The sequence below is a fragment of the Neomonachus schauinslandi genome, chromosome 1, assembly GCF_002201575.2.
Source record: "Neomonachus schauinslandi chromosome 1, ASM220157v2, whole genome shotgun sequence".
NCBI lineage: Eukaryota > Metazoa > Chordata > Mammalia > Carnivora > Phocidae > Neomonachus > Neomonachus schauinslandi.
Window position 1 is genome coordinate 37462367 of NC_058403.1, and position 17286 is coordinate 37479652.

General features: G+C 36.4%; 1 protein-coding gene and 1 non-coding gene across 2 annotated transcripts in view; one reads left to right on the plus strand and one right to left on the minus strand.

Annotated features, from left to right (window-relative positions):
• Positions 1–715: 715 nt before the first annotated feature.
• LOC123326949 lies at positions 716–824 on the minus strand. Its single transcript, XR_006541419.1, has one exon. It is a non-coding gene; the product is annotated as a U6 spliceosomal RNA (small nuclear RNA).
• A 5509-nt stretch (positions 825–6333) lies between these two features.
• The window catches only part of CADM2 (cell adhesion molecule 2), a 253313-nt gene continuing 242360 nt past the window's right edge, over positions 6334–17286 (plus strand). Inside the window, exons 1-2 of the mRNA XM_044913865.1 lie at positions 6334–6373; positions 10251–10400. Of these exons, the coding sequence (XP_044769800.1) occupies positions 6334–6373; positions 10251–10400 (190 nt within the window). The remainder of the gene's footprint in view (positions 6374–10250; positions 10401–17286) is intronic.

The following is a 17286-nucleotide window of genomic DNA, read 5'->3' on the forward strand; positions in this document are numbered from 1 at the left end:
ACATTATTGGACAACATGTTTGATATCATATTTTTTCTTAGATATATCTTAAGTGTATCTATGACATCTCAAAATTTCTTATTGCATCCTTTAATCCAAAGAGTTATAATTCAAATAGACATCTCTGTTGCTTTTTTACATGAATATATCTATTCAATGTTCCAATGCAATTATTTAAATTTTCTGCAGAGAATAAAATATGAAAAGAACGTTAATCTATAGGCAACTTGGCTAATAGTCAATACAAGTTTATGCTTGCTGAGTATGCAAATATGTGGCACAATCCAAAAGAAAGATGTTATCAAAATATGTCTCCTACAACTAAGTGAAATCACTAATTAGCAACAATATATTAGGCAACAATTAATTTGATTTGGTATATATATATTTTTTCATCTGGAATGAGGGAATACCAGCATAAAAACCAGACTGAAGTCCTAATTGTCTTCTCAATATATTCCTTTCCTTACTATGTTTACCTTATTTTGCTAGCTGTATTTTGTATTTTTTAAGCAATTGTGTATTTGAAGTTGGGATTTAATAATGCTTGCTTTATTTTCTTGCATTTTTTTCATTTAATTCGCTCCTAGAAATGTTATTAGGAATTTTAATTTTCCTTGAGGTTATTAAATATTCTAAAATGTATTATAATTCAACTTTATTTTTTCCTTTCTTTAAGTATCTGGACATCCTAAGACCTACAGGGTGACATGGAAAATATGGGTTATCATTTTCCCCCTTCTTATGTGTCATCCTGTGCAGGGGCCATGCTAATCTTCTCTGTATCTTTCCAGTTTTAGTATATGCGTTGCTGAAGTGAGCACTTTTCCCCCTTTTTAGTCTCAGGTTGAAGTTTTCCCCAGGAACTTCAGTTTTAAACAGTTATGTCCCACCCAGTGCATTTTGTTTGTTTGTTTGTTTCCAGAAGATTGATTATTGTACATTCAGCACTATATTCCTCACCCTGTCTTCAGAAGAGTCCTACCATCTGTGTGTTCCTTTCCAGAATATTTCCTCCAGGTTGACATCTCAATTTAGAATTTAGTTACGTGATTGAGCTTCACTGTGAACTAGACTGTGATTGTGGTCATAAATTTCTTCTCTCTGGAAGGCTGCCTCTCAAATGTTCATCAGTTAGCAAGTAAAGCTAGTCAGTTCTATCTAAGTCTTGCTTATTCACCCTGAAAGCAATATTCTAGAAAGATAAAATGAATTTATACACACATGATAATTACACGTTAGCCTTTTTTGAACTTATAAAAATAATTTAAAAATTCTCTTATTCTTTTATAATGCTTTGTGAGACATGTAGTTTCCTTTTCATTTTAAAATTATTTCCTTTGCTTTTTATTTTTCCACATTACAATACTTGAAGATCTGTATGAATAGGAAGAGAAACAGCTTTATGAATATGAATGTGAACAATTCATCAAGTTCATTTTTTCTTGAAAAACTATACATGTTCATTCAATAAATTATTTTTGAATTTTTGAGAAGATTCAAAACATTTTAGGGAATAAATTAAATATAGATAAATTAATGAAAACAAATATATTTTAATGTTTTTATTTCAAAAATCTATTTCAGTTACAAAGCTAGATATATTTATATTTAATCTAGTCTGAGTCTATGATATTTTAATAACTTTTTGTTTATCATGCATTTTGACAGAATAATAGGCAAAAAAACAAGCAAAGAATGAAAACAACTGGTTTTGTACAAATATATGTTTTTAAAATATTGGGCATTCTTTTAAAAATTGGATAATGTTTTAAAACATACTGAAGCAATACAAGGCAAGAACACTAGGCAAAAACATAAAACAGCATTTCCTAGGATTTTATATTCTCTGAAACTCAGAATTTTATAAATTAAGGAAAATATAAACTTTGTGATATGGCTGAGTAATATAAAATTAATGGATGAAATTGGAGAAATCTACTTTGGGTAGGAAGATAAACTGCTGAGATATCTATAATACAGAAGGCTGAGGTATACAATCTCACAAAAACATTTTTGAAATGTAGGGGATGGGGCACCTGGGTGGCTCAGATGGTTAAGCGTTGCCTTTGGCTCGGGTCATGATCCCGTGGTCCTGGGATCGAGCCCCGCATCGGGCTCCCTGCTCTGCAGGAAGCCTGCTTCTCCCTCTCCCACTCCCCCTGCTTGTGTTCTCTCTCTGGCTGTCTCTCTCTGTGTCAAATAAATAAAATCTAAAAAAAAAAAAAAAAAGAAAGAAAGAAATGTAGGGGAAGGCGCTGATGTTATATTTCACCTACATTACAAATTTCTTCAGGGCCAGCCCTGATCCTGATAATCAAGAATTGACTCTAATTATAAATTCTATCATAGACACAGCAAATGGTAACTTGTTTTGATATGATGTTGTGCAGTTAACTGGGTCACCTACTCACAGTCACTGTGCAGGTTAATTGGAAACAAACCAATGGTAATCCCATTGGTTTCCTGGTCTGCTATGAGTGTCCAGAAAAAACTATTATCACATTCTGGAAAAGGGGAAGAGAGGTGAAATTTCTACAGGAGAATTATGATTCTCTGGGTCAGGAGCTGTGGGAGCCACTGTAAATCTGAAAGAGCCTTTTGTCATGGATCAGAAGCCAACAAAGGCCCTGGGCCAAGCTTTGAGTACACAGAGATTCTGCTCCAGGAGTCAGGAGCAGGATGGGTCGCTCACAGTGGCCACAGTGAACACCAGGATCTGGTCTCCGGGATTGTAACTGCTGAAGCTGCCAGTTTGGCATTGTCATGCTCTGATATCAGGAGGAGAAAGCCCTTCCAACCTTCCTGGCCTTGCAAGACCCACTGCCCGCCAGCTTTGTTTCTTCCCTTCCTTGGTCTGGCAGTTGCAATGGAACACAGCTCTCCAAAGTGCTTCCTGTCTCTATGGAAACTGGCAAGCAGCACCAGACTGATGGCCATGCTCCACAGTGGCTGGGCAGAGGGGTGGCACAGAAGGTGGAGACCAGGTGTTCTACGCTATAAGACAAGCTGAATCCAGAAGGGATAGAGTCAAAGGAAAATAAATTATATGCGGTCACCTAGGAAAACAGAGTACTGAAAGTTGTTCAGACAAACCTAAAAGCTAGAATGAAATCAAGGGAAAATTGCTAGAGAATTCTAAATATTTGAAAGAACAGAGGTACATTTCAAAAGTGGAAACGTTTTGCACTTAGTTATCAGTCTTAATTTTTCCTCCGGTTCCCTTTCTCACATGATAGAGCATTTATTGTACTTCTTTTGAGAATTTTAAGCTTGCATTAATAGCATTTGTGCTTTTCAATCCACTAGGCTTTAGGATGCAATACGTGTTTCAGTACACACAACTACTGAGCCACAACTTTCGCATTAGAAGGTTATTTGTTTAGAACGCCTTCAGTAATTTAGTGGAAGTAATAGCATGCTGTGTGTGCATTTAGGTATATTTTTAGACTCTAAGCAACAAGAATGATCTTGAACTTTCTAAGATTCAGGTTCTTTGTATAAATCCCAAACCTGTTGAACAGATGGGAGCGGGGAGGGAAACACAAAGCTGAGAAGAGTTGGAAGGGGGGAGACCTAAAGAATAGTAAGCTACCTTTGTATTTCATTTAGAAATGAATTGCCTATTTCTTTTTTTTAAAGATTTTATTTATTCATTCGACAGAGAGACACAGAGAGAGAGGGAACACAAGCGGGGAAGTGGGAGAGGGAGAAGCAGGCTTCCCACAGAGCAGGGAGCCCGATGCAGGGCTCGATCCCAGGACCCTGGGATCACGACCTGAGCCGAAGGCAGACGCCTAACCAACTGAGCCACTCAGGCGCCCCATGAATTGCCTATTTCTGCCCATTTCTTCTATTTAAGAACCTGTAACAATACTGTGTATCTACTGATACATTTGGCACCTGTGCTTTTCATAACCAAAATATGAGAACCTTAATGAGACCAGTATTTTGCATTTAAGGTGGGGTTCTTGAGAGGCCACAAAAATATTTAAAAACAAGTCAAAGCATTATATATGCCACTTGCTTCAGATGCCAGTGACTCTGTCAAATTAAACAATTTTGTAGACTTAGTTGACAGTTTTCACAAAGTATAAATATATTCCCAAAGGAAGAACCAAAATATGGGGCATGTTTATCTCATGAGAAATTTATGATTTCTTATTGAAAAGCGAGATCTTAAATTCTCTTCACATCTTGTTTTTATTTGTTCCCCCTCACTGTTGTTAAGTCCAGTTCGTCCCCTGAGAAAGTTGTGCTCATTTTCAGAAAGAAAAATAATGAGGGTCCTTGGTTCCTGTTAAACAGCCCACAAAAGTTGATCATGTACCCTGACCAACCACTGACTGTAACTCAGTCCCTCTCAGATGTGCAAAGACTCAGCCTCCGCCTGTCTGTCTAGATATATCTCAGGTGATTATTGCCCTGAGTAAGTAAGCACTCATGCACCGTGTGCACTGATCCACTGTTGCGGCCCGCATTTAATCTTTAGTGCAGGAAGAGAGATGGAGAAAACCATCGCCTTCACTCATCATACATTCAGGAGATAGCAAGGCTTGAATAATGACGTTTCTGGAAGCAGAGCCATGTTTTGGGATCAGTGTTCAAACATGCGTTTTTGCCCTGTCTGCTCTCTTTCAACAATACTGCTGGCTTCAAAGATCTCTCTTTGCCGCTTTGCTTATTGCATCTCCGCGGTAATTGCACATCACAGCCTGTCAGCAAGGTCGAGGTGGCCATGATCTTAGAATTTGCTTCTTTATGTACTGTGTGACAGTGTGTTGGGTGCTTGGTGGTCAGTCAGTGAAAGCGTGCTTGAAATGTGGGAAGCAAGGACAGCTCTTAACTAACTGAGGTCAACAGGGGTCAAGACTCAGTTGACCTGATTTTGAATTTGGTAATTCCTGATCCAGACAAGAAAAGGTTTGAGCCATTTTTCCCTAAGTATATGAGAAATAGAAACATTGAAGGAATAATGGCAGCTTCTCTGTCTGCTATTTAAAGACAGGGTCAGGAAAGCCATCTTTGCAGACTACTGAATAATTCTTCTTCATTCAAATGTCTTTCACAGCAATAAATCAGCAAATTGTTTCCATATAACTACTGAAACTAGCCTAAATGGTTTTCAATTCCTGACGCTAGTTAGAAATAAACTTGGTAGTCTAAGAAAACTATCAGTTCAACGGTGTAGAGGAAAAAGAGATCAATTTGAAGGACTTTTATTGGAAAAATGATGAGTGGAGGGAAAAAGGACTCTTGGAAAATGATTTGAGGAAAAAGGGGAAAGGGGATTGAAGAGACTCAAAATATGAAGAGGAGAACTTCAAAAATAGAGCTGTATTGCATTGGAAAGAGTTCATTGGTTTTCAGAAAAAAAAAAAACCAAAAAACAAAATATTTATGCTAAATATGTAGGTAAGAGCCCCAACAAGAGACATCAAAGGTGGCTTTTCCAGTGGTGTGCGATGTAAATGATTAACAACTGCCTCTGTGGAGAAAAAAACAAAACAAAACAAAACACTGACTTGAGCTGTTTGCCAATCTCCATAGTGAAAAGACTCTCACTGAGGTCCATTTGAAGCTAGCAGAGTATGTCTTTGAGCATAAAGTGAGAAGAGTTACATTCGGTTGGCTCTCATGTGCTGGGATGAGCCAGCTCTAGCACATCACAGCTTTTACTTGAATTTCAAATGTTCCTTCACTTATTAAAAATAGATGTAAAAATTTAAATGCATCTTTGAAATGTTTAACTCCAAACTCCATGCTTATTTTATAGCAGTTACTCAGTCAGAATTAAGTTCACTTTCTTTTCCAAGCAGTTTTTTGGTTAAGCATGTGAGGTCTGAAGACCGAGTAGGAGGGTTCAGAACCTGGATGCTGTACTTTGTAGCTGTGTGACTGTGGGCACATTATTTAAGCTCTCTTTGCATCTGTTCCCACATCTTCAAGGTAGAGATCGTGACAAGGTTGGCATGAAAAGTAAATCACTGATAGAAGAAATGCACTTAGAATAGTGCCTAGAATATTGTGAATGCTCAGATAAGTTTAGCTGTAGTTTTCATATATTTACCATTGGCTTAGTGATTGTAGAAGATGCGATAACAGAGGAAGGGCACTATGAAAATGGCTGTTGGGGCACCTGGGTGGCTCAGTCAGTTGAGCAGCTGACTCTTGGTTTCCGCTCAGGTCATGATCTCAGGGTTGTGCGATTGAGCCCCACATCAGGCTCCATGTGCAGGGAGTCTGCTGGAGAGTCTCTCCCTCACCCTCTCCCTCTGCCCCTCCTGCCATTCTCTCTCTCTCTTTCTCAAAATAAATAAATAAATATTTAAAATGGATGTTGACGAAAGGGAAATTGGACCAGGAAAGGAAAGTAAAATATTTTCCATCTCAGCATCCTGTCCACCCAAGAGGGCTTAGGTAGGGCTTATTATACTCAATATTCAAGAAAAGTTATTGTCTTGTATGTTTTTCCCCTTTTGGAGCATAAATTTGGCAGTCTTTCTTTTTATGTCCCATTTTGGGTGCTGGCAATGGTATTGGATGTGTCTATTCTAGATTACATCTGTTATATCTTATGTACACTCCTTCATGGTATTCAATTAGAACTTCAAAAAAATGTCTTAAGACAATATACTAATAAGGATTTTATGATTTAAATTTTCCATATTTTTTTTTTCTTGGTAAAGAATTAGTCTCTCCTCCTGCCTCTCTATTTTGACCATGAACAAATGCAGCAGACTTAGTCATTCTCCTGTCACAGGTTCCCCTACAAGGCCAGCCACTGCTCTAAGAAGATGCTTTCATTTTGGACAATGAGCCGCCACTGGAAGCTCCAACTCTCAATACAGAATGTTAAGCAATGTAACTGATTCAAAGATAAGTAAGATGATGTCATCACCTGCCCTTTAATTATCTTAGAAGCAACTCAAGGAGACCGATATTTTTGCAAATAACAAAGGGGAATAAACACAAGGAGGGGAGCAGAAAATGATGGACATAGGCTGCCTGCAAAAATAGCTAACCTCTACGAGTCCAAATTGGAAGTTTTGTTTCCTTTACATTTGATCATACACTTGTTTGATTAACTCCTCTGAAATCTAGGATGGTGCTGAGCTTAGCCAAAGAAAGGATCCTTTTAAAATAAGGCCTCAAATGATATGAACAATGCATTTCAGAAATCCTTATAGATGGGGTGGGGGGAATAAAGAAAGAGTTATGTACCACACCTAGACTGCCTTCTCCCCTGCCTTCACACCCTCTCACAAAGTTTCCCAACTCTGCAGTCTCCTTAGCAAGTTTCTCTTTCTCTGTGCATCTTTCAAATGTTGATTCATATCAGGCACAGCATGTAGTAAGTCCCCAAAATATTTGCTTAATGAATGCACTAAAAATGAATCCTTAATTTGATAACATATTAATTTTGCTAATTGGGAAAATTAGTAACTTCTTTGGAAAGACTCTCTGAAATTGAATTAAATGACAACCTTGAGCCACAAAGAGTTAAAAGAGAAAAGGATCATTTAACCTGATGCTCTCTCCAGGTTATAACCAGAAGTAAAAGGCAATTCAAAGCTTGAGAAGAAGTTTGACTGTCTACAAAACTGGCTTTTGAATTGATTTTGGAAACCACATATCCTAAGGGTATTTAAGATTAGTAGATTCTCCACATGAGTTTGCTCTCTACTGGGAAAAACTAAATTATTTGACTGCGGGGATTTTAGGCTGCAAGTCCCAGGGAACTGAAGTCATAATACTTTAAAGTCAGAATCCACATGGGGAGAAGATGGAAGGAAGTTGTCCTAGTCTCCCACCTGAAAGGACAAAGAATAGGTGTGCAAGTGTGTATAGAGTAACTGGCATGCAGAAGACCCTAACAAATATTACTTTCTTTCTTCTCTGGGCCAGTAAGGAAAGATTGAAATAATTGTCAAAAGTGAGTTCTGAATAGGATAGGATATTCGATGGCAGTTGATATTGACATCCTCTCTTATTTGATTTTAATGCTACAACTGAAATTTATGAAGACGTAGTTCAGCTAGGTATGCAATTGAAAATCTCATTGTTAAAATGTTTACTCATTTATTTATTTTTATTGTTGTCCAAATCACACTTAAGCAAATAGTGATAAAGTTATTATGACCCAGCAGCCTTTTTGGAAAACTAAGAGTAAAATACTGAACTTTCAGAACAAACCCCAAATGGTTCATTGACTTTATTCCACCATGGAAAATCACTTAACCTCCTAGTGTCAGTTTATCCATCTGTGAAATGAGAAGGCTAATATTTTCTCATGGGGATGTTTTGAAAATTATTTTGCAAATGTAGTGGATGAAATTGTTGCAAGCATCACTGCTCTTTTTCCACTTCTTTAAGGAAGCAGACAATATTATTTATGTACCAGTTGATAGTCAAATGGTCACCCGGAATGAACTGTGTATTCTTATTAGCACTTGTGTGCTTTTTATTACTTAAAGAATCCCTCCTCCCTCACATTGTCGAGTTCATGTGTTACATCAATACTTGGGAATCTGAGCAAAATATCTTAAAACCATTCTGAGCTTCGTATTTATGAACTGGTAATCTGATATCTCTGGTAATTATTCCTTCTTTCTGTTTTAGCTCACTTTTTCTCTTATGTGGTTTTTCGCCTCACCTCACTTCACAAGATTGATAGTTTTCCACGTTTCCCTGCTAGAGGTCACCTCTGAGCTGAAGGCAAAACACATCCCACTCCGGCTCCTGTTGACTTTTAAGTCAACTATCAAAGAATTTATTCCAGACATCTCCTAACCTCAATTTAAAAACTCCACCCTAAAGATTACAGGGAGATATCCTGGGGAGTTGCCATAGTGACTCTAAGAGGTTGGCATTGAGAAGACAAAGCTACTGATAGCAGATTTTATACTTGATAGGCTTAATTATATAACATGGTCATGAACCTCTGAGTTTGTGTCATTTAGGTCTGGAAAGAAATTTTCCCCTTCAGGCTCTTCTGTCTCTTACGGTGCCAATCAACAGGCTTCTTGGTAATAAGATCCTTTATGCCAATAGCTCCAGCCTAACCTCAAGTGGTGCTTGTGGTAATGATAGAATCATTACAAAACTAAAGAAGAAAAGGAAAATATATTTCATGGGTGTGATTAAGTCATCATAATGTTCTTGCATATGTAAATTATCCTTGACTTAATGAACTACCTTGCTCACATAATAGTATTTTAACCTGGCTCTGGAAAGTCATTTTTTACCCATGTTGATAATTGTTACCAGACTTGGCAGAGCTCATCTCCAGATCATCTTGCTGAAGTGAAATTTATGTATTATGTTTCCATGTGCATGAATTTTGTTTTAACTACTAGAAGTGTTCTTACTAAGTAAAGTTATTATATGAATTATTTTAATAAATTAGTATGATAATTAGGAAGATAGAATACTTGATTATACTCTAATGATATCCAGTTTGACAAGGGTCATTTAAAATATATGTTTTTTTTCTTGATTATAAAAGATTATAAAAGATTATATTCATTGAGGAAAATCAGGAAACTAGAGAAAGGAACAAAGGAGAATATTCTCTCTATCTCCTAGGTTAATCTCTTTAACATTTTGATGGATATTCTACAAGATGAACACTTTTTGAAAAATACTTAACATTGTTTTCTCCAACACATTTCGTGTTTCTAAAAACAGCTACGTCTACAAGAAGCTCTGGTAAAATGGGATTCTTTTTTTTTTATTTCTTTTATCAGAAATTGAATCTAAAGTTCTAGTATCCATATTTCATAGACCTTATTCAGGATTATAAAAGCTACCAGGGAAGTATTTTATGTGGTTTCCTCTGCTGCTTTAGAGAGTTCAATTCAGCCAAAATTATTCCAGTGACTTATTTTCAAAGATGACTAGATCCACCCTATATAATTAATGCAAGGCCAAAGGAAATTAATGATAATCATGTTACTATTTGTATATAAATCTTCATGTGTGCCTAGGAGGCAAAGAAGGTTTTCTGGAACACCTAAGGGAGTATGAAGGAGTCTTAATGGTATGCAAAACTGTTGTCCCCTGATGAAGGGGTTTCAATTATTTTTTCTGTCTTTTGGTAATACATAGTTTTGTTGTTGTTTGGTTGGTTTAATTTTTTTTTTTTTTTTTTTTTTTTTTTAGTGAGAAGTTAAGTCCAATGTAGCTCTTGGGAAGTTAATAATTTTATAACTTTCATTTAATCAACGTTTTCTTTAATCCCCTTTTAGGCAGCCAAGGGCAGTTTCCACTAACACAGAATGTAACGGTTGTTGAAGGTGGAACTGCAATTTTGACCTGCAGGGTTGATCAAAATGATAACACCTCCCTCCAGTGGTCAAATCCAGCTCAACAGACTCTGTACTTTGATGACAAGAAAGGTGAATACATTTTCTTTTAAATGTTTTAATCATATTCTGAAATATCCTAATTATAATGAATTTATTTTTCTGAGATGATTCAAATTATTCGTTTTGATTACCAAACTGCTGCTGCTTGTATTTAAACACGTTAAATATTAAATACTTTAGTTTGCAAGTCATAAACACTAAAGATAACCTATGTCAACTTTTTAATAAAATAAACAGCTTCAATTCTGTTTCAAAAATCATTTTATGCTTTCTCTTAACCATAATCTTCTCTCTAGATATCATATTCCTCATCCTTGTAATTGCCCTGTGTGTAGATTAACTATTTTTTCCTCACTCCAGGTAATATATTTTTTTTATTAACCTTAGCTTAATATATTTAGAAGATGCTGTATGATTTTGGAAAATTTTATGATTTTATTCTTATGAACGGGCTTGAAAATAAGAATTGTAGAAACAATTCCCGTAAAAAGTTTACGTAACTCCATGGTTTCAAAATAAAGAACTGAAATTAAAAAGGTGTGTTTACTTCAAGTTGAGTTAGACTTCATTAATTAACTGGGCTCCTAATTGGATGACAGATTCTGTTGATTAAAGTTTTTTTTAGAGAAGTGATGAAATTCATAATATATAATTCAAGCAAACAACTAAAAGTATACACTGAATTTCCGAGTCTTCATCTGTTATTATAAGCATTGGGAGGAAAAGTGAGTTCATGAACTATAATAAAAACATGGAGCTGTTGCTATAGAGAAATTAAAATTATATAGAATGTAAATATCTATTTATATATGAGCTATTCAGCATGGTCTTAATATCTGGATTTCTTATGAATCTGTGTAGATAACAGTAAGATAATTTGAAATCAGTTCCATTTTAATGGTTCAAGTGTAGTTGAATTAGTCCAGTAAATGTGCACATTTGCCCTAAAATAGGAATTCACTGTATTTTTTTTAACTTGATGTAGTTTTCCCTCTTTGATGTACTCTAGATTTAAAATGAAATTTTTTATTTATTTAAAATTTTAATATATAATGGAAGATTGATTAAAAATTTATTGACTCAACAAATAATTTTTGAGGTTTCCTTCATAAAAGGTGTTAGAGTTGGTGAACAAACAGATAAAATCCCTGCCCTTCGAGGACATAGAGTCTAGTAGCGGACAGACGATAAAAAATATGAACATGAACAAAATATATTTTAGAGTACATTGGTAGGGGACAAGTGTTCTCTATCTCAATAGATGAATAGATGCATAGATAGTTGATAAATACCTACAGAAAGAGAGGGAGAGAGAGAGAGAGAGGGAGGGAGGGAGGGAAGGAGACAGAGATTTTAAGAAACTAGCTCAAGTGATTGTGGAGGCTAGCAAGTCTGAAATATGCAAAGCAGGCCAGCCTTCTAGAGATCCAGGGAAAAGTCAGAATTGCAGCTCAAGTCTGAAGGCAGTCTGGAGACAAAATCCCTTCTTCCAGGGATCTCAAATGTTTTCTCTTAATGCTTCAGCTGATTGAACAAGGCCACAGCAGGGTAATCTGCTTTACTGAAAGTATAATGACTTAAGTTAATCTCATCTAAATATATCTTCACAGCAGCATCCAGACTGGCATTTGACCAAATATTGGGGTACTGTGGCCTAATTAATTGGTTGACATAAAAAGTTAAGTATCACAGAGGGTCAGGCTATCATTTCTGTAGAATTGTATTACTTAGAAAGAGCTTGTATTTATTGTTTTATTTTGCCATTTGAAAGATAAATGCAACAGGTATCACTAATGGCCACATTGTTATAGAAGCATATGGAAGGATGGGGTTAAAGGTCCCACAAGTATGTGAGATTTAAAGTTAGTATGGTGATTTAAACATTGTGACTCAAATATTGGCCAGACTTAAAGCCAATGTGGTGACTCCATATTTATGTTTTGATTAGAGTGTTTGTTGTGTAATCATTCATGTTTAACAGGGACTTTTAGTCATAGAAATTTGTTTTTTTTTGGAGCGGGGTACTTTAAGAATATTTTAAAGAGTCTGAAAATGAATTTTGAAACGTTCATCTGCTAAACACTCACTATAGCAATATTAATATAATTTTAGTCCCTATTAGTATTATTGATTATGTAATGCTTCTGATTAAGGACATTTTTATCCCATATAGAATTTTTTTTTTTTTAATTTTATTTATTTATTTTGAGAGAGAGAGAATGAGAGACAGAGAGCATGAGAGGGAGGAGGGTCAGAGGGAGAAGCAGACTCCCTGCCGAGCAGGGAGCCCGATGTGGGACTCGATCCCGGGACTCCAGGATCATGACCTGAGCCGAAGGCAGTTGCTTAACCAACTGAGCCACCCAGGCGCCCCCCATATAGAAATTTTTAAACACATTTTGTGAGACTATAAAATATCTCTTTGGAGTTTGAAAAAATATATAAGAAATATCTAATGTGATATTTTAAAGCTTTTTTAAAAGAAAGGATATTCAAGAATAAAAATATGATTTTATGAATTAATTACATTAAAATTTTATAAATATAACTCACATAAAATAGCTTGTATTTCAGGTATATTCAATAGGAATGAAAGTTATATTAGTAAAAATGAAGCTTGAAGACTACCTTTGGTTTCACTGGTTCCTAGTAAAAAATATATCTAAGTTTTATCATGCTAATATTATGTAAGCTTTATATTTTGACTTTAAATATACTAGTGCTTTTGGGGTAGTGAAGGCACATCTATTAAAAAAATGTGCTAGTGTTTACTTTTCTTTGCTCCTTTATGGTGTTTGGAGGGGTTTGTTGTTGTTTTTTAAATCAAGTGATCTCTGTTGCTTTCTAAAGTATGAAGTCACATTGGGGTACCTGGGTGACTCAGTCCTTTGAGTTTCCTACTCTTGGTTTCAGCACAGGTCATGATCACAGACTCGACAGGTAGTCTGCTTGAGGTTTTTCTCTCTCTCTTCATCTGTCTGCCCCCATTGCCCTCTCACTCTCACTCTCTAAAATAAATAAATCAGTCTTATGTTTTTTAAAGAACGAAGTCCCATTAGTTTAAAAACAAATACATGAGTCACACACAGAGATTTAACAACCTCTTTTTGCTTTTAGCATTAACTTATTACAAGTATTTGTAAATAAATATTTAAATGTATATGCCCAAATACAAGGTGACATCAATTTTAAAGAAATTTCTCACTTTCCCAATAATGCAAAGCAAGAGAAAATGTTTTGAGGACACAGTCATTTAGAGATGCTCATGGACAATTAAATGTATAGTTTATACTATTTAATTTATTGATTTGAGTATACGTGCGTATTTAAACTAATACAAAAACATAAATATGTGTGTATTTAAACTGATACAAAAACAAACTAATACAAAAAAAAAAGAAAACATTTTTCACTTAGTGATACTGTTTTTCCATCCTGGCATTTAATAAAATAATCTTGCTTAGCAGCACTTTTTCAAAGTGTAGGATATACTATCAATGAGAAATTTATCCCGAGTAACAACTATGAATTTTTATGACAGCAGAACAATTTTTCGTTGTTCATTCATCCTGCAGGAGTCTAATAATGATCTCCACTATGTAACAACTGATTGTACTGCTTTTTAAGCAGATCTTTGAGAGTCATGTTTATAGTGACATCTACAATTGTGAGGTCAAATCCTCAGGCACAAAAACGAAATCTATACAAAATGTCTTTGCCTCCTCTTTCAATGATTCCATAAGTTATCCTTTATAGAACATCTAAAACCAGAATTGATTCAGGGTGTTTCAAGCTAATGTGTCTTAGGATCCTGTCGAAAAAAACCAGCAACTTGTAATATAAGATTTGCAAAGACTTGGAAATGAGGCAGCCCTTCTTTTCTGAGGGATAATTATGGTGGGAAAAATCCATCATGTCATATTTGGGATATTTAGCAACATATTCCTTCATCTTACTGCTATAAAATAGCAATATCTTATCATATGAATCACTGTAGTATGCACTTGCTTTATTTCATTTTTTTCTTTACCAATTGTTACAACAGCTTAGAATTATGTTGAAGAAAGCCAGTGTGTGTGTGTGTGGTGTGTGTGTGTGTGTGTGTGTGTGTGTGTAGTAGAGCCAGTTTCTGGATTTGATATTAGACTGGTTCTAACTCTAACTCTATTATGGTTTTAATAGTCTGTTGCAACAGGGGCACCTGAGGGGCGCAGTGGGTTAAGCGTCTGACTCTCGGTTTCTGGTCGGGTCATGATCTCTGGGTTGTGGGATCCAGTCCCAAGTCAGGCTCTGTGCTCAGGGTGGAGTCTCCTTGAGATTCTCTCTCTCCCTCTGCCCCTCTCCCCTCAAATAAATAAATACATCTTTAAAAAAAATAGTCTGTTGCAACAGGATAACAGAAAGTTTTGAATTAAAAAAACCCTTTCATGAATGGCAATCTAACATGTCTATTCCCTCACAAGTCATTGGTTCAGTTCCTATGTGATGTCCTAGTGGAAGGGGTCCTTGACAGTTATATCTATCAAATGCAAGAGTTTGAAAACGAAAGCATTTTTTTGAAGAGGCCACATTACTGTTTCCCTCCCACGTGGTCTTTTTGTCTGCCTTTACCTGTCTCGCCTCAATCCTAAAACTCAATCCTCGCCATATTGTACCAGAGCCTAAGTGCAGAAGCTAAGCATGAGTTAGCATGACTGGAGTAACACACACATGCCGTGCAAATGACAACTGCTCAGGAGAACAATAGGAAAACGAGTGATTGTCTGTATCACTGATTGCACCAGCTTCTGCAGGTGGCTGTTACCTTTAAATAAAGGCTCCATCCTTAACCCTGTTCTTATTTCTGCCTCAGATTATGTTGCCTCTTGTTTGCGGGAGTTTTCAAAACAGAATCTTTCAAGGGTACACAGTATCACAGTGTTTTAATTGTGTCTCAAATGATTTTAAAATGCAGCTAAGGTTGAAAAGCCTTGGGTTAAGCAAGTCAATTTTCACAAGAGTTCTGTATCCCTAAGTTTAGGTTTTTGTACTGACATTGGTTATCGAGAAGGAAGGGAGAAAAGGAAAGAGAGCAAGTTGCTCAGAAGAATGGAACAGGTGCTTCTCATCAACATTGCCACTGTCACTCTGAGTCTCAAGACATATTCTGAGAGGTCTTCCATGCTAGCTGGAGACACAAGGTGGCTTCCTGCCTGTGAGGGTTGAACAAAGAACTCAGGATGGTGGCCCCGTGGTCCAGTTGGAACTGGGAAAACCTTTCTTGTTTACTTGGAATTACTCACTAGAGAAAAGCATGCTGTGTCTTGTTTACTTGGAATTACTCACTAGAGAAAAGCATGCTGTGAGTGGGCAGTTGATGGTCAGCTGAAGGAGAATTAAGCTGCAGCCCTTTCCTAGGAGTCTCAGTTAGGGAGGTTAAATGTGAATATTCAGGAACCTCTTCTCAAAAGGAGACAGGTGTCCCGCAGGGACTGGCTGAAGTGAAACTAATATTGTAAGATTTCTCATTCAGGTAACATAAAGAGGAAGGCAGTGAATTCAGCAATAAACATCTGGGCTTTGGCTATCGTGAGCACACAATGTGATCCGTAGCTTCCTTAAGTGGAGAATTGATGGGTAATGAAGAAATTTGAATCCAGGTGTGGCCTCTGTGTTAGTTTTAACCAGAATGCTCCTGAGAACAAAGTTGTCTGGCACCAGGTCAGCTTAAGTATACCCCAAGCGGCCTCTGCCATTGATATCAGCAGCTGCCTTTTAGGTAAAGAGCCGCAGTTCCTTTCAAAATGTTGAAGACATACATAGAGTAAGACAGAGGGATGCATTATAGTCAGCACTGCCCAAGATAATTTTCCATGACAATGACAGTGTTCTGTATCTGTGCAGAACAAAATTCTGTAGCCAGTAGCCACATGTGAATATTTAAATTTAGGTTAAATAAAAATTAAATAAAATCAAAATTTAGTTTCTCAGTTACATTGGCCACATTTCAAGTACTCAATAGGCACATGTGGCTAGTGGTTACTATTTTGTCAAGCACAGTTCTAGATCCTGATTCACTCCTTAGATGCCGTAATAGACCTTGTCCAATTCCAGCCTTAACTGGTAGAAAATGTATTTTCCATCTGAGAAAACCCTAGGTCATTATAATACATTTATTGAATATTAAATAAATGACATTTTGCTGTTTAAGTTGCATTGCTTTTTTTTTTAAGATTTTATTTATTTATTTGACAGAAAGAGAGAGAGCACAAGCAGGGGGAGTGGCAGGCAGAGGGAGAGGGAGAAGCAGGCTCCCTGTGGGGCAGGGAACCCAACATGGGGCTCGATCCCTATACCCACTTTATTCCAAATGCTTACTTATTACTATTTATAATAGATGTGGTGAGATTTGTGTGCAGGCACTTAACCAACTGAGCCACCCAGTTGTAAAGTTTTAATGGTGACATTGTAGCATCGGAGACAAAAGTCAGATCTGACTTCTAGTCCTGCCTCTGACAGCAACTAGCAGAGTTAAAAAAAAGGGGGGGAGCTCATCGACACCTGACCAAATCAGATGTTCCAGTGGTTGGATCACAATTGCATTTTTAACAATTTCCCTATCTACTTTCTGTGCACCTGAAAACCAAAAATCATTAACTATGGAGTAAATATTCAATTACAATTCCATTTCATTTCTGCATAGTTGCTGTATGAAGCCTTTTTCTATAACACTTAAACACCTGGAAATCTAAATAGAAAATAAAAATTAAGAGGATGACATTACAAGTTCTTATGGGTCAGAGGGACCTAGAATAGACATAACTAACTGATTCACCTGTTATGCCTCTCTTTCTTTTTACACAAATCTCACCACATCTGTTATAAATAGTAGTAGGTAAGCATTTGGAATAGAGGGGTATAGGGAGACAGAGAAAAT